The 24,838-nt window shown below is 38.4% G+C and overlaps 2 protein-coding genes across 11 annotated transcripts in view; one reads left to right on the plus strand and one right to left on the minus strand.

The window, feature by feature from the left end:
* Positions 1-24,838, plus strand: part of PDE4D (phosphodiesterase 4D) — a 1,196,841-nt gene that overhangs the window by 1,125,365 nt on the left and 46,638 nt on the right. For 9 of the 10 annotated variants that reach the window (XM_039459969.2, XM_010336593.3, XM_074392838.1 and 6 more), the window contains one exon: positions 15,256-15,368. In XM_039459969.2, the coding sequence (XP_039315903.2) occupies positions 15,256-15,368 (113 nt within the window). Of the gene's footprint in view, positions 1-1,332; positions 1,409-15,255; positions 15,369-24,838 lie in introns of all 10 variants that reach the window. The other variant, XM_074393064.1, reaches the window with a different exon arrangement.
* On the minus strand, positions 10,873-15,260 carry LOC141583528 (uncharacterized). The gene has a single exon (XM_074393167.1). It carries the CDS (start codon positions 14,751-14,753, stop codon positions 14,136-14,138), a length of 618 nt encoding a protein of 205 aa, XP_074249268.1. The 5' UTR covers positions 14,754-15,260; the 3' UTR covers positions 10,873-14,135.

A 24,838-nucleotide genomic window follows, 5' to 3' on the forward strand; every position in this document is an offset into this window, starting at 1 on the left:
CTAGGCAACAGAGGGAGACTATGTCTCGAAAAAAAAGGAAAAATATCCAAATATGGGCATTCTTTTGAAAGATCGGAAGATTTGATAACAGTTGGCTAGCATTCCAACAATCTGCCCCTACCCTCCACAGTTCTAGCCACTGCACCCAGAATACCCACCAACCATGTCATTCATTCATTCACATGGTGTGTCTGGCTCCTATAGGCATACGCTGAGTGACCACCGCTTTATGTGTTCTATTTGTAAACTTGTAGTACCCTGAGTAAACTCACACATTATGGAGAAATGACTTCAAAAAATATGCACAGTAGTTAGCTCAAATCTTTTTATGTGTTCTGCTCTCACATGAAGTAGAGAAGTAGAGGGAGAGAGTTTTTAATTATAAAAAGGGAGGAAGAGAGAAGAGGGAAAGGAAACTAACATTTATTAAGCAAGGTAATTTCTTACCTCAGTGTTTTCAAACCAATTGGTAGATTTCAAAATCAATTTAGCGGGTCGCAATCAATATTTTAAAAATTAAATAAAATAGAAAACATCAGAGTGAATTATACATGGTAAGGGTAAATATCATTTCATGTTAAAGTCTGTTTCAATTCTCTGTATTGGATTGAATATATATCTACTCTTGTGTGTTCGGTATATACTGTTCCAATACATATACATTTCCTTTATGTTGTATATATAACATTCCTTTTATTGGTTTAACTTATACTGAAATGCATGGTTTGTTAAAGATGATAAACAAATTTTGCAAGGACTATTATATATAAAACACAAGAGTTATTTAAATAGGAGTCCACTGCTCTCCTCTACCTCTTAAAAATAAATATAGGTATCAAAACCTTTTTGTACATATTTTTTATATTACTGAAAGTCAGCATCCACATGCCTTCAAAAATGAGCATCTCCTACTTTAAACAAATGTACCAGGTCATAGTAAAAAATATAAATTTTACTGTGGTTTACTGTCAATAAACTTTGTAAACCACTGCTTCATTTCATGTAATCTTCCCCAAAACCCTGTATGAGTGGAGTCTGGGGCTTCAGAAGAAGATGGTGGTCTTCACAGAAGTCGAAATTCTCTACTGTTTACTTGTTTTTGAAGGTCTGGTTAGCTGGAGACTTGAAGGTAATGAAGAAGAACACTTTGAAGGTGGACAGGTATAATTATTGGGTCACCAAGAACAAATTTGAAAAACAAAATATACTGATTTAAATTAGTATGTAGAACCTAAATATCTGGAAGCTTCTTCATTGAATAAATTTGTAGCAAAAGTTTATGTAAACTGAATTAATAATTGCAAGTGAAAATCTTTTTTTCTTTTGAGACAGAATCTCACTCTGTCCCCAAGGCTGGAGTGCAGTGGCGTGATCTCAGCTCACTACAACCTCTGCCTCCCGAGTTCATGTGAGTCCTGCACCTCACTTGAGACACAAGATTAGATTTAGCAGAGATGGGTTTCCCTATGATGGCCAGGTGGTCTCAAATCCTGGCCTTAAGTGATCTGCCCAAAGTGCTGGGATTATGGGCATGAGCCAACCATGCCTGGCTGAACAAAACTTAACTCATAAAACTTCATTCAGCAATTTAAGAGTTGTACTTCAAGAGTGAAGATATATAATGGAAATATGAAGTCATCAGAAGGACACATGTATAATAATTAATTTCAGTAAATCTCAAAATTGTCTCAAATCAAAAACCTGCTACTCATATTTATGTCTTAATTATCATAATGTAACATTTCTACACATTAAATAATATTATCTAATAAATATGTCCTAGAGATTGTGTGTGTGTGTGTGTGTGTGTGTGTGTGTGTGTGTGTATACACCCATATATTTTCAGACCATTGGAAGAAAATGGTTATACAGTTGTTTTTCTTTTTTCAAGGAGCTGTCATTCAAGTGTAAAGTTGGAGTATTCAAAATAAAATTTGGGCTTATAAGATCAGGGCATGGCAAGACTTATCCAGATTCCTGTGGTATCAAAACCCCTTTGCTTTTATGTTTCCAAAAGCCAGTCTTAAGGATGGAAAACACATAAATGATATGCCTTCTGCATCTTCCTTACTAAGATTACTGCAGTTTAAATAATCTAAAGTAGCAGGTACCATCAATACTGTTCCTAATTGTGTTACTTTTCAGAGAGGTACAAGGGCTAACCACTTCGAGTATCAAAAATAGATACACATTGTTTTGATAACTTTGACTGTGTTTTATAAAAAGATGGAGAGGAGATAAATTACTATTAAAAGCAGCTTTTATATGTTACATGTATCAGATGATAAATACAAACTTTTAACAAATCACACATTTAAGTTGAACTGAATCTCCCAAAAAAGATAGGGATATGAATATATGATTTTTAGATTAAAGTTATGTTTTTATTTTTTTAGTTAGTTTTAACGTTCAAATAAAGTGGGAAAAAATGGCATGGAGGCCACCTTCTAGGTTATATATATTTTAGCCCTATTTTCCAAAAAAGAAAACTGAGGTACAGAGAAGTTAATTTACCCAAATTTGTCACATGGTTGCTAAGTTGCAGAGCCAGCATTTGAACCATTGTTCCCAATGTCAAACTCGTTCTATTGCTTGTAACTGTCATCGTAGACCACTAAAGTGGACACTTCCACAACTCTTGCCTTCACTGCATCTGGACTACTATAATGGCTTCTTAGTCTCCATCCTTCTTTCTTCTCCATTGTATCCTCTTGGGCTACCAGTGCACTTATCCAATTCCCACAGTATCCATTAGCTCAAGGCCACACATTTAAGTATTCAACTCTATTTCCTTTCTCCTCCCTGGAACGTGTCTACTCTACTCAACCCATTTACTGCCCATACATATAGCCTTTATTCAGTCTGCAGAGTTTCTTCTATCTGAAAACAATGCCAGCTGATTCCCTCCTCCCACAGCCATTCAAACCACAGACTTCCTTGAAGACCCACATCCAGGTTCACCTTCTTCCTGAAACCCAGCACACTGAGCTACAGTCCATACACACCTCCCTCTCCCTGCTCAAACTACAGTAGCACTCCCAGACTGAATGATTTATATGCTACCTTACACGGTCTCTAGGCAGCAGCCGATCCTATGTCTGATTTTCTCAGCAGGTTATTATGGTTCCTTTCTAGGTCCAGCCTGCTGAATCTTTCATGTTCTTGTATTTCACAGCAACTAGCACATCAGAGAGGCTCAATAACTATGTATGGATTTTTTGACTGTTCTCTTTCAGGGGGAACAATGAGAGAAAGAAAAGAAGAAAGGGGGAGGGAGGAAGATTACTCTCTCACCATTTCTCAATAGCGTACAAAGTCAGGAGGATGAGAAATAAAATGTCCTTACTGGAGATTTCAAACATATGGGAACCTACTAAACACATGTATTTGTTAATGTTTTGGACTCACCTGACCTATAGGTATAGGTGTAGGAAAACCTATTCCAGGTATTCTTCAAAAGGTGATAGTTGTATGAAAACAAGCATTCTAAAATGAAACAGGTTTAGATAATACTTGTTGATAAAATTAATAAAATTAACTTTGTTGTGGACCTTCTAGCTTTTGATAGGTTCATGTCCATTTGAAATCACTGTAAAAAGGCTACATATACAACTTCCCAAGCTTGTTTGACCACAAAACGTCATTAGTAAGGAGAATCTTATAGGGACATTATTGATTGGAACATAATTTGGGAAATGTTTGGAATGATCTTCCCAGTACCTCAGTGTAAGTGATGTTCTGTCATTACCCAATGATGAATACATATTTTTCCTACATAGTTGACTTTTCATGATTTGGTGTGGTCTTGTAAAAGCTATTTTCTTTTGTTGTTGTTTGTTTTTGAGACAGAGTCTCACTCTCTCCCCAAGGCTGGAGTGCAGTGGTGCCATCCTGGCTTGCTGCAACCTCCACCTCTAGGGTTCAATTGATTCTTCTGCCTCAGCCTACTGAGAAGCTGGAACTCCAGGCATGCGCCACCATGCCTGGCTAATTTGTGTGTTTTTAGTCGAGGCAGGGTTTTATCATGTTTTCTAGGCTGATCTCAAATTTCTGGCCTCAAGTGATCTGTCTTGATCAGCCTGAAAGTGCGGGGATTACAGGCATAAGCCCCTGCGCCTGCCCTAAAAGCTGTTCTAAATCTTAGATTGTTCACTCACATTTGGCTCAGAACTGGTTAATATTTGAGGGTTGATGGTGATGACAGAAAAATCGTAATTGTTTTAGGATTGAGAATCTGTGAGAAAGGAGGGAAACCCTCACATATTAACTACCTTATTGAAAATTAACTTATTTAAACAACTCTGGAAAGTGGTTCAATATACTATTAATTGGACACCTACTATATGTCAGATACAGCCCTTGGGACTTTACATTTCATATGTATTTCTCATAACTGTAATTATCAATGTATACAATGTGCTCAGGTCTTTTAAATGGCTTATTTCAGATAACACAGCAAGAACAATGGCAAGACTGGAATTCAAATTCTTGGTGACACAAAAGTCCATGCTCTTTCTGATCTATCACACTATTTCCCATGAAGAGCTATTATACATTGTGGATTCTTCAATGTGTATATAATGGCTTTCTTATCCAAATCTAAGTCTCCATAGACATTCTTGTCAAATTATAAAATTAATTTATCTTATTTGTGTATGGAGCCAGTTCATATACAACTAGATAAGCCAAGTATACCTGATATACTCTTGAGTTCTGAAATTTGTTCTGTATAATGCGTACACAGTTAATAAGTGCAGGTTTACCAGGAGACCAACATAACTTGTCACTCATATGTGTTGCTTGTAATGCATGTAATAAGATTAAAAATTGGACATAAGAGATTACCTTTCATAGCTGTTTAAAAGGGCCTAGTCTTTTGGGGAAATCTTTTGTGTGTTCTCTCTCTCTCTCTCTCTCTCTCTCTCTTCCTCCCTCTCCCCTTCTCTCTTTCTTTCTGACAGCTTCACTCTTGCTGCCCAGGCTGGAGTGCAGTGGTGCAATCTTGGTTCACTGCAACCTTTGTCTCCTGGCTTCAAGTATTCTCCTGCCTCAGCCTCCCAAGTAGCTGGGATTACAGGCATGTGCCACCATGCTCAGCTAATTTTTTGTATTTTTTAAATAGAGACAGGGTTTCTCCATATTGGCCAGTCTGATCTTGAACTCCCGACCTCAGGTGATCCATACACCTTGGCTTCCCAAAGTGCTGGGATTACAGGTGTGAGCTACCGTACGTGGCCGTGCGTTTTTTCTTAACTCAGTCTTCAACTGGAACAAATGTGTCTTTGGCATTACTTCTTAATCCTTCGTATCTCATAGTGAGATACGAAAAATGCTAAGCAGAGATTTATGAGAAAGTCAAAAAAAGAAGAAGAAAACAGAGATGGTGATTCTGAATACAAGATTCTGGGGCAGTGTTGATTAAAATAATTGCTTTCTCTTCTTCATTCAGGGATGTATTATGTTGGAGTCCTTGGTGACTTTAGGGAGGTCAGTGAACACTTTTACAGTAAAAAAATATTGGTAATATGAATTTATGCCCACTTTTCTGGCGGTGTTTGCATTAGATGCACCTTTGTGCATTAATCTGTTTCTTGCCTTAGTTTGTAAAGATCATTACATATGAATGATTTATCATAATACTTGTCATTTTACTTTAACATTAATATTTCTCTTTGGTAAGACAACATGATCTGCTTGACCATTACCAAATTTTAGGGCAATGTTAGTTCCTGATACTCTTTTAAAAAAAGAGAAAGTGTTTGAAAGCAAAAGACTGAGAACAAGAGATAGACGGGGTGATTATATCTAAGGAGCCACACCCAGGGCAGTATTCCTGCTTGAATCTCATTTGGAAATAAATATTCTTATCTAATAGAAAACAAGCATACTTATTGGCTATTCACTCACAAATATTTATTGAGTGCCTGTAAATGTCAGGAATTTTCTAGACAGTTATAGAAAGGCCTAGACACAAATATAAAAATGACATTAGAGGCCAGGCACAGTGGCTCACACCTATAATCCTAGCACTTTGGGAGGCTGAGGTGGGCAGATCATAAGGTCAGGAGTTCAAGACCAGCCTGACCAACATGGTGAAACCCCGTCTCTACTAAAAATACAAAAATTAGCTGGGCATGGTGGCGTGCGCCTGTAATCCTACCTACTCAGGAGGCTGAGGCAGGAGAATTGCTTGAACCCAGGACGCTGAGGTTGCAGTGAACCGAGATCACACACCACTGCACTCCAGACTGGGCAATGGAGCAAGACTCTGTCTCAAAAAAAAAAAAAAAAAAAAAAAAAAAAAAAAAAAAAGACATTAAAAAAGTCATAGAGGCAGAAGCCAGCAAATTGTGTTCAGGTGGAAAGATTGGCTAAGATGGACAGTCTTAGAAAGGATAGTCTTAGATGTAAATACAAGAGAAATGTATGGAAAAGCCAGCTGAAAAAAGGCCTTATGTGAACACAAGAAGTGTGACGTTAATATGATAAGTAGGATAGAGTTGTGCAGCAGGTTCTTAAAAGAGTGAAACAATAAAGCCAGGGTTTAAGGAAGATTATTCTGACTTTATAAACAGGACTGTGATGAGAAAAAGTGAATCCAAGGAGATCTAGTAGTAGATTATTATATGAATCTAGAAATACACAGATGAGAATTTGACTGAAGGTCACAATTAGAGAAATTAAGAAGAAATTGGTGAAGTCAACTGGCAAAGTATTAGATGGGAATATGGTAGGGGCAGGAATAGAGAAAAGCAGAGATGAGTGTAAATATACTCCAAAACTTTCTATTTATCAATAACTTTATTTCTGAGAATATCTCAATTTCAAATAGAAAACATCTACTCCTGATGAACAGTTGAGCTAAACTCACAGAATTCCAGGATCACATTGTTGGATGGAATCCTTGACAAATAACTGGTCAGTTTAGGAATTTACTCTACAAAAATAGCTGACCCCATCCAGGTTAACTATAGTCAACAACCGTAAAACCAGCGCCCAACCCAGATAGCACAATTTCAGTAATCAGAGAATAAATGAATGTGAGAGCTGGGTAGGCACTAAAGATAATCTGTACAAATTCCTTGTTTTCTCTAAGGAATATGGTATGCAGTAATTGACAAAGGAAAAGAAACAAAGACCGTGTTATACTCTAAGGTTGACAGTATATGATGAAAACACAAATGCTCTCCTACAGCCCCCCCAGGGAAATAAAATTAATTCCTAAAATTGTAACAAGAGTATGTAAATAGCATACATAATTCTAACATTTTTTTAAACCTGCTTGCAAAATTTGTCCTGTAACTGTATTCAAACAACTTCCCAGACAAAAGCTTCTTCACTAGCATTCTTTAATATCCTCTTTAGTCTTGTGTTGCTGAAATAATGTGTTTGGAATGAAAATTATCTTAGCACAAACCTGTGGGTGTATATGGTCTGTACTGAATATCAAATGGCAAAGCGTTGATATTTGTTTAAACTCAAACTGCTATAACAAAATACCATAAACTGATGCCTTAAACAACAAACATTTATTTCTCACAGATCTGGAGGCTGGAAGTCTGAGATCAGGGTGTCAGTATGGTCAGGTTCTGGTGAGGGCTGTCTTCAGGGTTGCGGACTGCCCACGTGGCATGTATCCACGGGGTAGAAAGAAAGCAACCTCTGATCTCTTTTTCTAAGGCACTAATCTCATTAATGAGGGCTTCATTCTCATGACCTAATTACTTTCCAAGGGCCTTCCCTCCAAATACCATCATACTGGGGATTAGATTTTAGCATATGAATATTGGAGAGACACAAACATTCAGTCCATAACAATATTTTCCTTTGAAATTTCCTTTTTCTTTGCTCCTGAGAGTTTTTCCTCCTAACTTTCCATAGCTTCTCCTTCCCTTTCAGGCAGTGCCTGGGATTTTCTCCTTATCTGATCATCAACCTCTTAACTGGTCTTTACTTTTCCAATCTGCCTTTATACTATTCCCAGAGTAATCCTTTTGAAAAGCAAATCTGACCCTGTGACTTCTAATGGCTTCTTTAGAAGAAAACATAAAGTCTTAGATAGTAAAAACTACTTCTCCATCTTTATCTTTGTCTGCTACCTGACCTAAACTTCACATCCTTAGTGTTTTAGCTTCCTGAATGGCCTATGTTCTCCAAGTGGACTTCTCCAGAATGAATTCCTGTTCATTCTTTGAATTTCTTCTTTTTAGCTACCTTAGAAACTGTTACAGGTAACTACTAAGTTTCTGGACCCCTAGGCTATCCCTAGACAGGCTCATTTAAATTAACAGAATTATTTGCATTTAGGTTAGAGACCTAAAATAAGTCCAAGAGTAAGGGAAGATACAATGGAGGAGGAAGGGAAAAGAAGAATGTATTAGGCAATGAATGCAAGATTACTTAACTCACAACTTCTCACTTGATCTAAAATAACCTACAAGTTTCTTGTTATTATCTTCAATCTAGAGTTGAAAAAAAAGGCCCCAGAAAGATTAGCTGAATTGCCTGGAATTGCTTGTATGTAGCGTAATAGAGATTGGAAACTTCCTTCTCCACTCTTCCAGTGTTTTCAAAGAATAATATTGCTTACAGTTGCACACATGTCACATGGAGCCCCCAACCTAGATGCCTAATTAAACTTGGTTCAAACTCCAATTTCTTGGACAAAAGCCCTTCCTATTCTTATAAAAGCTTTCTCCTCTTTCTTTGCCTCTTCTCTCAGGTCGGCTCAAGTCGGCTCAGATAGACATTTCTGCTTGGGCCAACCTGACCTTCAAGCTCAGTCTGCTCAATGAATAAAACAAAACAAGAAATATTTTAAAGTCAGGTTTTTGTACCTTCAGTAACCTTATTGATGATTGCAAGAAAGGGAAAATGTACAGGTTGGAGTTACTCTTTAGACCAAGCTGACCCCTTTCTCTTACACACACACACACACACACACACACACACACACACACTTTCTTCCAGTCTTTCATGTGTTTACACACTTGCACACACATACATATTTCCTCTCCAGCAACCAGCATATTCCTTCCCTTTCCTGTGTAGATAAGGCACAGATTAATTCTACCCAAACCAAAACTCTTCGAAGTCTCTCCTTTGGTCGTAAATAGACTTATCAAACATTTTCATGCAGGCAGGCTCTTGTGAAAGAAATTCTGGTGAGTTCCATTGTTGTTGTTTTTTTTTTTCTCCATCTCATTACAATTTGATTAATAAGTTAGTTACTAGAAGGTTGTCGTTTTTAAGAGCAAGAAGTCCACCTGCTTTCAAGTCACATTGGGCAGTGTTTATGTTCATGCCTGACATATTGTGGGAACATATGCCTATGTACGATTTTAATACAGAGATTTTCTTAGAATAATTGTCAGAGAAGCAAATGGTCTATACATTATTTAATTTTATTCTTGCTATAGTATGGTCAAAGACAATGGTTTCACTGACTTCAACTTTACTTTCTTCAATTCCATTTATTGTATAGTGCTAGAATTTTCCATCTAAAAATAAAATCAGACCCCATGTCACACAGCACTCTGAATTACTCAGTAGCTCCTGCTCTTGAAGATATAGTCCCACCTGCAGATACCTGAAATGGCCATGGCCGAGGATTTCTCAGATTTCTCCAGAATCTGTTCCTCTAAGCAAGGCCCTCCTCATGGTAGTTTCTCTTTCGACACACTCATCTCGTTCATCACAGGTCTATGGGCTTGCTCATCTTTTCTCTTAAAAATCTTTCCCACTCTCTTCACTTATCTTTAATTTCATTCTTGAGGCCTCAGCCTTTCCCACTCCACCTCTGTCCCTGTCTGATATAAAGAGTCGTATTTGGCTGTCCCATAGCCCACATGCTTCCTTCTGTGAGAGTGCATTTTACAGTATAGTGTGCTGAAATTACCTCCTCTGCTGGACTCTGGGTAAGAGACACACTCTTTTAATCATCTAGTCTCTGCAGACTCTAATAAAGTACATGGCACATAGTCAGTGCTAAGTAAATGTGGAGTTACTGGTGGGACTAAAAGTCAGTGAAAGCCAATCTTACATTTATGTCATTTAAAAATTCTACTAGAGCCATAGGCAACACTTGGAAAAACAATTGTAGATAGAAGATAAAATAAAGAGAAAATCCTCACAAAATTACACACATCTTTACTTTGGAAGCTTTATGAAGTACTAAGTAAAGTTTTATGTATTTTATATGATTTTAAAATACTTCCAAACAATAATTTGATGCCAGAAATACACTTGGAGATGAGAGTGGCTTGCCACTAGCAAGTTCTGCTTAAACCTGTTACATGAACACATTGAAAGAGAATCCAAAGCCTTTATGTATTTCCCATCAGATAAAATGTATGGAGGAAAGAAAATTAAGTCAGCAAAAGTTAGAGCTAGCCTACATAAATCTTTTACTCTAGCAAACTAAGGGAATGACTAGTTCAAAGCAATAAACAGTGAAACAGAAATCGTTTTCTCCAGTTCTATCTACTGTAGACAGTGTCAATACCTTCCTTAAAACAAGAAAGAAATTTTATAAGAATTAAGAGAGGAAAAGCTGGAATTGGTTAGCGAGATTTAAGTATTTGCTTTTAGGAGTTTTTTGTTGTTCTTTTATTTTTAAAAAATCGGGATCAGCTGTTATAATTTGTATTATTTTTTAAATTAAGGACCAGCAAATGGTGTCCAAAGTAAGTGATATTTTTTGGACTTGTTCTCTTCGTATATATCAGTAGGTCTATCTAGGAATTATGACAAACTTGTACAGTCCTTTAGCAGACCTTCAAATGTTGGCAAAGAAACTAATGTCCACATAGTTACACATCCTGTAGAGTAGATCCTTTTACCTCAATGGTCAGCATCACTGTGAATTGTGGGTAAGAGTAATGGGCTGAACTTTTCACACAAAAAAATGACCTCAACCTCTAGCTAACTGCTGTGGCTCTGAGGTGATTACTTTTTTCCTTTTTCAAAGGGAAGCTGCTGCTTCAGCATCTTCTCCTGGAGCCCCTGGCACAGTTTCCGCCCATGTGTCAGGGGAACCTCTAAGTGTATCACTATGACGGAAGCCAATTGCTGGCCTGCAAGCATTGAGGACTGTTTGTTCACAGAAAAGCCTGAGCAGAATGCAGGTGTTACATAGTTCAAAGGTGCCTTGAAGAAAACTGATGCTGTTGTAGGAGGGGACTTCCAGGCTCAAGTTATTTCTCAGTTGCCCTTCCATAGTCTGCTCCCAGCCTTTAGGGAGTCTAGCCAATAGTTTTTGCTTGGGTGTTTTTCTCTGTTTAGTTCCTTGACTTAGCAAGATTTTGGGCAGTTAAAGAATTTTCATGTATTTTTAAGGAGAGCCATAGTGTATCCTACTCCGGCAGGGGTGGGGGGAAGTATTTTATTAATGAATGCAGTATGTGTTCTTGGTAAAAGCCAAAATTAAACTGGCTCACTGTTTTTGTACTGCTAGCTGTCGACATTTAGGTGTGTTGCTTGGTGTGGTGACTCAATTTCCTGTAGGATAGTTGGCAACTCCACTTTGAGGTTTGTTTGGAGGGATGAAAAGGTCAGTTACTTGATGTCGTAGAACATTTGGGGTTAAAATTCCTAAAAGTGAAGCTTTACTAATGATCCTGAAAAATCATGGCTTGCAATATTGCCTCTTCACCTACAAATTTGGAAAAAAGCAATAGTCTCAGCTCTATGCAAATATCAAGAATAAGTCTTTATTTGAGCAACAGTTCCACAGAACAAATTGTTCTTTACTTTGTTGTTAGTAATTATTTTCTCATTAGTATGTAGATGTGTTCCGGTGATTTTTTTTTCATTTTTCATATTTATACAGAAGCTATTAGAACTTAACATGCATGCATACACCACTTTATAATCCTACTGGGTTTCTGTCTGTCAAAATGGCTAGTGCAGCCAGGCGTGGTGGCTCATGCCTGTAATCCCAGCACTTTGGGAGACTGAGGCAGGCAGATCACAAACTCAGGAGTTCGAGACCAGTCTGACCAACATGGTGAAACCCCGTCTCTACTGAAAATATAAAAATTAGCCAGGCATGGTGTTGCATGCCTATATTCCTCCAGCTACTCAGGAGGCTGAGGCAGGAGAATTGCTTGAACCTGGAAGGTGCAGGTTGCAGTGACCTGAGATCACACCACTGCACTCCAGCCTGGGTGACAGAACAAGACTCCATCTCAAAAAAAAAGAAGAAGAAAAAAAAAAAGGTTAGTACATGACTTGGACATAAAATGGATATGGATATTCTGAAATAAATTGTTCCTCCTGTCACTATACTACCTTCTTAAGAGCAAATCCTTTGTCTAAAGTACATGATGTCTTAAAGCATTAGCCAAAACTTTCCCAAATTACTTTTCCACATTAAAAAATAGCTGAAATATAGTCTGTGGAGCCACATCCTGTTAGATTTGAGGTCTGAGTTTGTACTTGTGATTTCTGAAAAGCTTTGGAACTTGGTGAAAATGTGGGCAGGGGGCAGTTTACTTAGCTACTGGGAAGTCACTTGGGATTCAGGCTTTGAGAAAGTTGAAGTGCAGAAGAGAGGAACACAGAAAGCCAAACCTCAGAGGGGACTCACGGCTTCATTGTAACCAGTGATTGAAAACATGGCACGGAACAAATCCCAGACACAATGGCTATGCATATTTAATCCACTGGATAGGTTAACTATGGACAGCTCGAATAATCATAAAACAAGTCAATGTCCTCTTAAGAGTTCTTACATTCCTATCTTATACAGTAGAGAGAAGAAAATATCAAAACCAACCCATATAGTAGATGTACTACCATGGCAACTAGGTGATGCTATACTTGCATATGGAAATTATTCAGTAAAACAAAAATGATTGTGTTAGGGCCATAGGCAAAAGTATTGTTTGTGATGATTAGGGTGTGGGATTACAACAGATTACAACAGATATTTGGGTGTAATGCTTCAATTTTTATGACAAGGATGTAATATTTTTACATTCTTAGAATCGGGGAAGCTATACAGATCAAGTATTTTATACTTACCATTTAAAATTATTAATATCTTTAAGCTTGTCCCTTTTGTTAAGAAAAAAAAAAAAAAAAGCTTCAGTCTGAAACTTTAATTCACCTGGCAAGGTTTAGGCAGTTGTTTGTCCATCTAAAGTATATATTTACATAGACTGTAGGATGGAGGAAGTAGAACAAAAAAAGAGGCAAATTTTAACCTAGAGTACTCAAAGTGAACAGTAAATAGTTCAAGAATTCTTGATAACAATAAGCCATGGCACATGTAACAAATACTTTAAAAGTTATTCTTTTACAAATTTAATATCAAAAGCTATCTGAAAAAATCTCAGGAGCCTAAATTCAGTCCATGAATTTCTTTGTTGTGCCACTGATAATTTATGGAGTCTAAATTTCAAGGGCAGAATTTCTTCTCCACCAATACCTGTACATTCAAAGACGAAGACAAGGGATCCCACCACTTCATGTAAATTTCTCAGTATCTTCTTTCTACTCGACAATTACAGAGTTTTATAATATTCACTCTTGGGAGTTTGACTTCTCCCCTCTGTGAATGGTTTGCTTACTGCACGCTAATGTAGGGAAGTTCTCCCACACTGATCTGCTTAGGAAGAGTGCCCTTGGTCCTCTGGGCCAGCCTTTCTAAACAGAGCAGACTTACCTATGCCTTTGAACATGTTCTTTTTGTTTTCTCAAAATTGTAGTGTACTCTGCACATGGTGGGTAGAAACACCCTTCCAGATTTTCTTCCTTGGCCCAAGATCATGGGGGTCTTGTGCAATTCACAGGGGAAAGAAGTAGTATGCGGGACATACGTAAATTCTTCTCACCATGTGCTTCATCCACACTGCTGTTCCTTTAAGATCACTCTTAGGCAATTCCGAATACGAAAATGCAGCCTATTGTCAAATCGGTGAATTATAAAGCATTCCGACCCCACAACATTGTGTATTTTGTTTGCTTGTTTCTGTCCGCCCCAACACTTAGAAGTCTGGTACTCAGTAGGGGCTGGGCTTGGTAGAAAAAGAATGCAGTCTTAGTAGAAATGCGGGTATTCCCACAACCCTGCCTCCTTGAAGTAGGTGAATCTTAAACCTTCAGAAACGAATCCCCAGAAACCCTAAAACTTAAACTCTCAGAAACCTTGAGGGTCCTAAATAACCTTGTATGCGAAACTTCGCTGGAAACAACCAGCGGTGGAGACGCAGAGGTCCCGGCAGCGGTCGGGGCAGCCTGGAGAGCAGCGGCTCCTCGGGGCGAGCGGCGTTCCCGCGGGGCAGGTGTGCGGCTGTGCGCGCCTGCGCGGCGGTCCCTCCCGAGCCCCGCGGCGGGCCGGACCCCGGGCGGCGGGCTGCAGGCGCTCCACGCCGGGTTTTCCGCCGCTCTCCTCGCACAGACAGTCCCACAGCAGCCCCACAGACACACGCGCTCGCACCTCCTCGGCTGCGCTTCAAAGCGAGCGGCGCCCAGCTGCGCGGGGGGATGGCACGGGGAGGCGGCGGGGCCGCAGGGGCTGAGCCCAAGGGGAAGGACGCGGCCGGTGGCACCGACAGGCTTTCGCAATTCGGAATCTTTTCGTAAGGGGGCTGAGGAGGAGCCAGGCAGCGCCGCGGGCCTAGAGGGGCGTGAGGGGGAGTGTTCCCGGAAAGCTGCGGCGATGGAGCCGCGCTGCGCCCCGCCGCCCTAGGAGTTGAGAAAGAAAACAGGAAACGTGGTGGCCGAGCACCCGGCTGCGGCTGATTCATTCGCTTCAAGTGCGGCGCAGAAGGCTCGGCAGGCAGGGCGGGCGCGGGGCCGCGGCTCCGGGCCGGGACCGAGGAGACCCGGCTGTGGACCCGACGCTCCTCTGCGGGGCGGGCACCCGAGTGCGCGCGCCACCCGCCTTGCCATCCTGTAGAGCTGGGCTCCTGGGCTGGGACTCGGGCCGCCGCACCGTCGAAAAGTCGCGTCGTGGTATTTCCGCCCGCCCGTGTGAAAGTTGGCTCGCAGCTCTTTGCGCGCCCTCCCTGGAGACCGACCCGAGACGCCAAGCTGGAGAGACCGTGCCTCCCCGAGGTCGGCTGCCCCGCCAGCAGAGCCTCCGCCCCCGTCACGCTGCCTGGCTGGGCAATATGAAGGAGCAGCCCTCATGTGCCGGCACCGGGCATCCGAGCATGGCGGGGTATGGCAGGATGGCCCCCTTTGAACTCGCTAGTGGCCCCGTGAAGCGCTTGAGAACTGAGTCCCCCTTTCCGTGTCTCTTCGCAGAGGAGGCCTACCAGAAACTGGCCAGCGAGACCCTGGAGGAGCTGGACTGGTGTCTGGACCAGCTAGAGACCCTACAGACCAGGCATTCCGTCAGTGAGATGGCCTCCAACAAGGTAAGCCCGGGTTCCGTTGTCACCGATGCCCCTAGGCTGCTGATTCCCGCGCTGGCGAGGCCACTAGTACTGGTGGCCCCGGGAAGGAGTGAGAGGTTTTTAGGTTTTCTGCATGTTGCCTATTCTGCTCCCTTAGAGGGAGGTTCCTGTTTCCATGCCTTGCCTCTCCTAGTCACTGCTGATAAACATTTTGCAAAAGCAATTTGACGTCGTTTAAGTACCTCCCAAGACACAGGGTTTCTAAGTGACACTGTGCCCTTGCAGCAGAAACCCAGTAGGGTCCATTGGCATTGCATGTTTAAAGGTGTTCTTGGGATTCCCGGTTGAAAATAAGAAATTGGTGACTGTGCAATCACTTGAATGTCACTACCTAGGGCACTCAAACTCAGAAGAGTTCATCGAACTTGGAACCTTCACCCTGATTCATCTAGTAGTCACAGTACCCCACAAGAACTGAGCTTTTATATATTCAGTTGGCCATACACATCCGCAGGAAACATTAACAGAGATAGAAGGTTCATTATGATCATTACTTTTGTTTCCATTAATCTTGGAGAGAAAGCCCAGCTTTTTGAGGTCATTTAGTTACAAGGAGGCTTCAACTAGGCATCTGTGCCATATGTGCTAAGGTGCTGGTCTTGGCAGTTAATGGAGTTTTGAGGGCTGAGAAGTAACCTTCAGCCTGGGACAGCCTTAAAATAGCACGGAAAGCAAGGTAGAGGGTTTTCAGTTTTGCTCTATTTTTTTGGATTTCCTATTCTTTTTGTCTTTAGTTATGCAAGGAGATAATTGGAATTATGTATGTTTTTAATGACTATTTGAGGGACAGGAAAGGAGGCATGTGCATGTCGTATGCAGTTGACTCAAAGATACAGCCAGTAAGGACCGGTAGTGTTGTGTGACAATTAATAATAGTTGCGTCTTCAAGATATTTAGGTATTTTGGGCCACCTATGTACAAGGTCAAGAAGGTTATATTATCTTACAGTTCATCTGTGTGCACATATCTTTCAATGAGTGATGCTTTTTTTTTCTAGCTTACTACGGTTTTTTCCCACCTGTTTTGTTCTCAGGCAGTTTTTACAAAAATGCCACAGCATAACAGCCACTTGATTGTTTTATCTGTTAACATTGCTTTTGTAGATAGCATTGTTGCTTAAGTGAAAAGTTGGCTTCAAATAAATAAAAGGGGTGCTGTAGACACAGCCCGTAAATATTAACCTACCCATGTGCACACTGACCTACCCATGTCCACACTGATGATCAATTCTGGTTTTTTTTTTTTTTTGTCGTTTGTGCCTCATTTCTAAATTTGGCACAGCTCCTCGTCAGAATGACCAATTATTGCTCTCTTACTGGGACTCTTACTCCGTGCTGTGGCATTAGGCACCTTTGTTCTCATTTTGTTATTTAGAAAGAACAAATTCTTAGTTTTATAAAATATAGTTTATTTTTCATAATTTGATTCTTAATAGCAGTAGACACATGCTGAATATGTCCATTGTCTTTACTGCTAAATGGGAACACTTTTCTGTGGACCTGAGTTCTTAATTCTATTGTGTGGTTGATTCTGTGTAAGAAAAGAAAAGCAGAATCAAAAGCCACTTAGCAATGTGCAAGCATTAGTGTATGTTTTCAAGATGATTTGACTGTAGTTTTTCAGCTAGAGGAATTTGAGCAGCTAGGTTACTTTTCCTAAAATCCATATTCTTAATGATGAGACCTATGTTCTAATAATGTATTATAAATGACTTCAGCTGTCAAGGAATTCGTCTGTACGTTAAGAGTTAAAAAATTTTTAGTTCATAATCATTGCCTAAAATGATTCCTTTCTTTTAAAGGTGCCAGATAAGACAGTGGTTTTTAAACAATAATCTTTATTATGAAGGCCCCCAGTTAGACTTTGAGTTAATTTACAGGTTTAATAGGAGAGGTTGGTCTGTTTGGTTAAAGTGAAATCCAGGTAAAGTGAGAAGATAGTTTTTTCAACAAGTAGTCATTCTAGCAATGTTTATGTCTTGTGGCTGAAAAATTACAATATTTTTTCCTAGTCTGGGACAGAGCTGAATTGAAAAATTGCTGTCACACTAATTTTTAACATTAAACTTAGCTCAGCTTAAGCTGTTGCTTAAACTTTTAATGTCCAAGCCATTCATGTCTTCTTTAACTTATTTATATCTAAATAAGTGCTAAGCTTACATGACTTTTTGTAGACAAAAATGGGTTAGCACAGAAAGAAGAAAAGCTCTTCCTAAAGGTTGTAAAGTTACCATTCTTCTTGATAACAAGGGCATGGATAAGCCACATCCACAAAAGCTGTAAACCGAGTTGGAGCAGCTGATCCCAACGTTCCTGTGAATGTTGCCACACCTTCTGTCTGAACTGGAAATGTGTACAGCTTGCATCATCTCCACTCAGTTATTTGATATTTCTTGAGTATGAATGAATGAGTCAGAAACACTGCTTTTCGGTTGTTAGTTTTATTACCATCCATTCTTTTTACATGTAAGTGTTCGAACCAACTGATATTTTTCAGTTTATTCTTTTTTTGCCTTTGAAAAATTATGACAGTTTTCTCTGTTCTCTTAAGATTTTAAAAAATACACTCTAATAGAGTGAAAAGCACAATAAAAATACTAGTGAGAGATCAGGATTTTTAAACAGTGATAGAAAATAATTACGGAGATGGATTTAGGTATTAGGAAGGAGGAAATTGATTCCTCAAACCCATTTAACAAATTGGGCTAACACATTATTTCTATGTTTCTTAGACTTCTCAATAAAAGGCCTCAACCAATTAGCAGTTTTTAAATGATGCTCTAGGAGCAACTAGCTGTATTTCCTGTATTGGTATTATAATGTTACTTGCTTGTTGATGGCATTGAAGCAGGAAAATTATTGAATTCTTGGCCAAGGCTAGGGTTGGTTGTAACACATGTAGGATGCTTGTACCGAGTGGAGTAAGAGATTCCAGATGGCATTTAATTTGAGTGATTAAATCTACAGCACTTACCCTTATAAGCACATTAATCTGCCTGAGATTTGTACAGATTTCCTTTGGAACCTCATTGCTACAATCGAGGGTAATTTTGGTGAGGTCTCAAAGCTTTGGAGGCAGGCAGACCTGGAAGTTGAATTATCATTTTGTTTCTTGCTAATGGAGTTACATTAGAGAAATGACTTCAACTTTTTTAGCTTCAGTTTCCTTAGCATAAAATGGACATCATAAAAGCTATTTTGAAAGATCGCTCTTAAGAGTTCATAAGAATATATATAAAAGAGCTAGTGTCTGACAATAGTAGGCACTGTCTGTTGTTATTGCTATTATTTGGGTTTTAGGTCAAACTTCATTGGTTGCCTACATGGCTAAAATGTCTTTTTACCATTTAGTTGTAATTTATACTAGACGTTTTAAGTTTCACAGATTTTTATAATTCTTAGGTAACAGTCTATAGCACACATTTCTGTATCACAAAAATGCTTAAGTTATATTTACAGCTTTTTTTTTTTTTTTTTTTTTTTTGGTATAATACAGACATGAACATTCTGAAATTCTAATTAGAGGTTTAAGCTTTTCTTAAATTCCAGTTACAAAATGCCAGACAGAAGAGCTAAGTACTTTTTCTGTTTTACTCTAAAACTGAAAACTCAGACCTTACTAATTTTTAGAACATGTAAAATGTAATATGGGTTGGTGGGCAAAGTGCCTTTTCAGTAAAACACCTTTAAAGCAGAATACTTTCACAGTGTTTTTGGTTACCTTTCTGTCATGGAAAGTATATCGAGGATGGGAGTTAGTGGCGAGGAGAGCAGGACAGGGGTCTGGGCCTCAGGGCTTTCAACGATTGTGCTGTGGAACTCTGTAACTTCATCCTCTTGTGACCTCTAATAATGCACATGTCACCAGGCCTTCTCTGTAAGTTCAGTGAGGTTCAAAGGAGAAAATTAAACTTTTAATGTCAATTTTTTTTTTTTCGATTTAATAAGTTCTCCCCAAGACATATCACTAGAAAAATGTGTTTTGTTTCTGCTCTCTAGTTTTGGGGGCAGTTTGAGGTTTGGCATTGCTGGAAACAACTGTGTTTCAAGCTGAAAGTGTCTTGAAGTTAGAATCTAGCCTCTTTCTAAGAGACTTCAGATTTTTCTATAGTTCATTCCAAATGTTCTTAGACCAGCTTTACAAATGTGGTCATGACTTCTTTATGGAATTTATTTTGTGTGTTCGACTTTTGGCAAACCTCTCTAGCATGTTTCTGTTGCCTATAAATTAAATTGCTTTTCTGGGGTGCTTTGTGTTAGTGCTTTCTCTGGCTGCTCCCCCTACTGCTTTGTAATAGTCAGTGCAGAACATACATAGTAGCACTTTTTGTTGATGTATTTTCTTCTGGACAAGAGGGGTGTTGTAATAAATATAGGATCTTCATAGAGGCGGCTAAATCTTAAGCTGTTTCTGCATTATGCAAATACAGAGTAACTCAGAATAGAAATAAATGTTAAACTTTTGCTACGAAGGAAACTAAGTTAATTGGAAAAGGCATTTTAGTTTTATGGAGAGAAAATAGCCTCAGTTGTTTTCTACATTAACATATTAAATCTTAGATGTAATAATTGTTGACTTAATATGCCTAAATAAAAAGTTTAAATTTCAGAAGAAAATATCTTTCATAGTTATAGAAAATCAACATTTAGATGTTTTGAGTTTGATACCTTTTTCATCTACTTAATAAAGGTAGATTTGGGAAAGATTTATATAGCTTACATATAGTACCTAAAAGTTGATATGAAGGATTGAGAATCATATAATCGCTGTTAGAAAAAATAGTTTATTTTCTTTTAAGTAATAATAGAAGAGGGAAACAGTTTTAAAGGAAATTTTTCTTTCACTGAAGTAGAGCCCTTGACTTTAACTTAGCATACAACCAAGGATTAAAAAAAAATTTTAATTTGTCTCTATTGTCATCCGTTCAGTTCCTGTGTCAGTATTTAGTGACAGTAAGTTTAATTATTCCTAACATTTAATTATCAAAAACTCCTAATTTTAAATTATTCAATAAATTAATCGCTACTAGAGAAATTGCCTTTTTTTCAGTTATATTTTGGCTTATTGTATGGGATAGTGGTAACTTCTGTCTGAAAGCATTATGAACTATTTACCTTTATGAAAAAAAAATCCAAAACCTAAAGATTCGTCATGACAAAAGAAGCATTTTTTTCCTAATGTTATGAATAAACTAAACAAACTGGTTTTTTTTTTCCCAGATAGCAAGGATGATAGATAATGCTTTGTTCAATTTAATAAGATTTCTGTGATACTTATGTGGATTGTAGCAATCAATTAAGACATAAATATTTGATGGATGTGAAATGCTGTTAAGGTCATGATTTTCAGTTGATTCACAAAATATGTCAAGTTTGGTTTTCTCTTTTTCAGAAGGAGAGACCAACTTTTTTTTTTTTTTTAAACTGTAGATTGCTGGGGTTAATTCTGTGATAGCATAGCTCTACTAGGGGAGCTGTTTTTACATGGCTACTTATTGTAATAGTTTAATTGACACCGTTAGTCTGAGATCTTTCTAGAATATAGAGAAACTGGTAGCACTTTAATATTCGCATTAGTTTTGAAAGGCATTTGAAGAAGACTTTTTTTTTAATTCCCTGTAACAGGGATGAGGGACGTGCGTTGATATTTGCTTAGACAACAAACAATTCTGCTGTGTTCATTAGGAAATTAGTTCAGTTCAGTTTCCAACTGCAATGATAATAAGTTTATTGTCTTTTTGAGAATAGTTTATCTTTTATAAAGTATTTATTATTATTATTGTTTACTATTCAAGACTTTTTAAAAATATTTACTTTGTATATGATAAGAATGAATGATATTTACTCCCTGGCCTGGAGTATGCACCAGTGATACTTACAGCAGCTTTGTACAGTGAAAAGAACATAGATGTTTTTCATTAGATGAATTCGGTTTCAAATTCTAACTCTGTTGTATCCTATCTAATATTTTGGGCAACAGGACTTACCTCTCTATAGCTCAGTTTTTTCCTATATAAGTGGGGATAATGAAAGGGGAAAATAAAATATAAAAATACATAAGTGGGGGTAATGAAAGGGGAAAATAAAAAAGTTGAGAGCACTACCTGAAATTTATGTAAAGCTTAGGTTGGTGTATTAGGACATATTGGATACTCAATAAATTACACTGTGCTTGCTTGTCTAGAATATATTTAAAAAGTGAGATTAAGAAAAACTCTGTGTCATATATTTCTTACAATGTAAAAACATAATAAATATTTCTTAGAAGAAAAATATGACTTTTCTATTCTTTTTTTTTTTTTTTTTTTTGATATGGAGTTTCGCTCTTGTTAACCAGGCTGGAGTGCAATGGCACAACGAGGGCTCATGGCAACCTCCACCTCCTGGGTTCAAGCAATTCTCCTGCCTCAGCCTCCCAAGTAGTTGGGACTACAGGCACATGCCACCACACCCAGCTAATTTTTGTATTTTAGTAGAAATGGGGTTTTACCATGTTGGCCAGGATGGTCTCGATCTCTTGACCTCGTGATCCACCTGCCTGGGCCTCCCAGACTGCTGGGATTATAGGCCTGAGCCACCGCACCTGGCCGACTTTTCTATTCTTTAAGATTACAGTTTAAATTAATGTTACTCAAACTTTGTCATTTCTGTTTGTGGAGTTTTTTTTTTGAGACAGAGTCTCACTCTGTTGCCAGGCTGGAGTGCAACAGCATGATCTTGGCTTACTGCAACCTCCACTTCCCAGGTTCAAGCAATTCTGCCTCAGCCTCCCAAGTAGCTGGGACTACAGGCGTGTGCCAACACAACAAACTAATTTTTATATTTTTAGTAGGGACGGGGTTTCACCATGTTGGCCAGGATGGTCTTGATCTCTTGACCTCGTGATCCGCCTGCCTTGACCTCCCAAAGTTCTGGGATTTTGTAATTTCTGTGTACATTCATATCTGCTATTATATGCTGAATGTTTTAACTTAATAATGTATTTTTTATTAATCTTTAAAAATTTGTCAATTATCTTTGGTATATATTGTATATATTTCTGGGGTACTGTGTGATTTTTAAAATGTATATATCATAGAAAGATTCAGTAAAACTAATTAACTTATCTGTATTACCTCACCAATTTATCTTTTTGGTGATGAGAATGTCAAAAATCTATTTTAGCAATTTTGAAACACAATATCTTGTTAACTGTAGTCTCCATGCAGTGTAATAGATCACTAAAAATTCCTCCAATCTAACTGAAATTTCGTACTGTTTGATCAACTGAAATTCTGTACTGTTTGATCAACATCTTCCATTTCTTTGTCCCTCCGCCTCTACAGCCTCTGGTAACCACTTTTCTACTCTCTGTTTCTGAGACTGACTGACTTAGATTCCCCATGAAGTGAGATCATTTAGTAAAGGTAGTGTTTGTCTCTCTCTGCCTCACTTATTTCACTTAGCATAATGTCCTCTAGTTCCATTCCGTGATGTTGTGAATGACAGAATTTCTTTCTTTTGCAAGGCTGTATAATCTTTGTGTGTGTGTGTGTGTATGTGTGTGTGTGTGTGTGTATTTGATGAACACTTAGATTGCTTCCATATCTTGGCTGTTGTAAATAAAGATGGGATGAATATGGGAGTGCAAGTATCTTTTTGATGTACCAATTTCAATTATTTTGGGTATATAACCAGAGGTTAGGATTGTTAGATTGTATCGTAGTGTATTTTTAGATTTTTGAGGCTCCTTCATACTATTTTCAGTAATAGTAGTACTAATTTACATTCCCACCAACAGTGTAGAAGGGTTCCCTTTTCTCCATGTCCTTGCCAACACTTGTTATCATTTATCTGTTTGAAAATAGTCATTCTACCTGCTGGGGAGCAACACATACTGGGGTCTGTTGGGGGTTAGGATGGGGCAGGGAGAGCATCAAAAGAATGGCTAATGGATGCTGTGCTTAATGCCTAGGTGATAGGAGATATCTGAAGCAAACCAACATGGCACATGTTTACCTATGTTAACAAACCTGCACATCCTGCACATGTACTCCTGAACTTAAAAGTTGAAGAAGAAAAGCAGGAAAATAGCCATTCTAACAGGCATGAAGCCCATTGTGGTTTTAATTTGCATTTCCCTGAGAATTAGAGATATTGTTGAGATTATTTGTTTTGTTTGTTTTGAGACAGGGTCTTGCTCTTTAGTTCAGGCTGGAGTGCAGTGGCATGATCATGTCTCACTGTAACTTCGAACCCTTGGGCTCAGTGATCCTCCTGCCTCAGCCTCCCAAGTAGCTAGGATTACAGGTGTGTTCCACCATGCCTGGCTTTTTAATTTTTTAGTATACAAAGGGTCTTGCTATTTTGCCCAGGCTTGCCTAGAATTCCTGGCCTCAAGTGATCTTCTGCCTCAGCCTCTCAAAGCATTGGAATTATAGGCATGAGCCACTATGCTGGGCTGGGATTTTGATTACAGGCATGAGCCACTGTGCTGGGCTGGGGAACATTTTTTTTTAATTTTTGTATCTCTATTGACCATTCATATCTCTTTTTTGAAGAAAGTATGTCTATTCAGATCCTTTGCCTATTTTTTAATCAATTTGTTTACTTACTATTTGGTTGTTTGAATTTTTTATATATTTTGAATATTAGCCTCTTAACAGATGTATGGTTTGCCGATATTTTCTCCCAATCCATCAGTTGTCTTTTCACTCTATTATTTGCTCGGTTGTACAGATACTTTTTAGTTTGATGTAGTCCTATTTATTTTATTTTTGTTGCCTGTGCATTTGGAGTCCTATCCAAGAAATCATTGCCCAGACCATTTTGTGGAGATTTTCTCTTATATATTCTTCTAGTAGCTTTGCAGTTTCAGGTCTTAGGCTTAGGCCTTTATATCCATTTTGAGTTGATTTTTATATACAGTGTGAGATAAGAATATAGTTTCTTTCTTCTGCAGGTAGATAGCCAGTTTTTCCAGCACTATTTAAAGAGACTGTCCTCTCTTCATTGTATGTTCTTGGACCCTTTGTCAAAAATCAATTGACTGTTAATACTTGGATTTACTTCTGGACTTCCTATACTGTTCTATTGGTCAATGCTTCTCTTTTTATGTCAGTGCCATGCTTTTTTGATTAGGGTAGCTTTATAATATATTTTGGAATGAGGAAATGTGATGTCTGCAGCTTTGTTCTTTTTGCTCAAGATTGCTTTGGCTATTAGGTCTTTTTTGGTTCATATCAATTTTAGGATTTTTTTTTCTCTACATCTGTGAAAAAATGACATTGGAATTTTTGACAGGAATTACATTGACTCTATAGATGACTTTGGATAATGTGGACATTTTAACATTACTAATTCTTTCAGTACATGAGCATGGGATATCTTTTCATTTATTTGTGTCTTCTTCAGTTTTTTAAATCCATGTCTTACAGTTTCCAGTGTATAGAT

This window comes from Saimiri boliviensis, chromosome 1 (genome assembly GCF_048565385.1).
Source record: "Saimiri boliviensis isolate mSaiBol1 chromosome 1, mSaiBol1.pri, whole genome shotgun sequence".
Lineage (NCBI taxonomy): Eukaryota > Metazoa > Chordata > Mammalia > Primates > Cebidae > Saimiri > Saimiri boliviensis.

Bases quoted from the DNA above. Each gene is read 5' to 3' on its own strand.
- LOC141583528 (XM_074393167.1), bottom strand. From the start codon at position 14,753: ATGAATCAGCCGCAGCCGGGTGCTCGGCCACCACGTTTCCTGTTTTCT.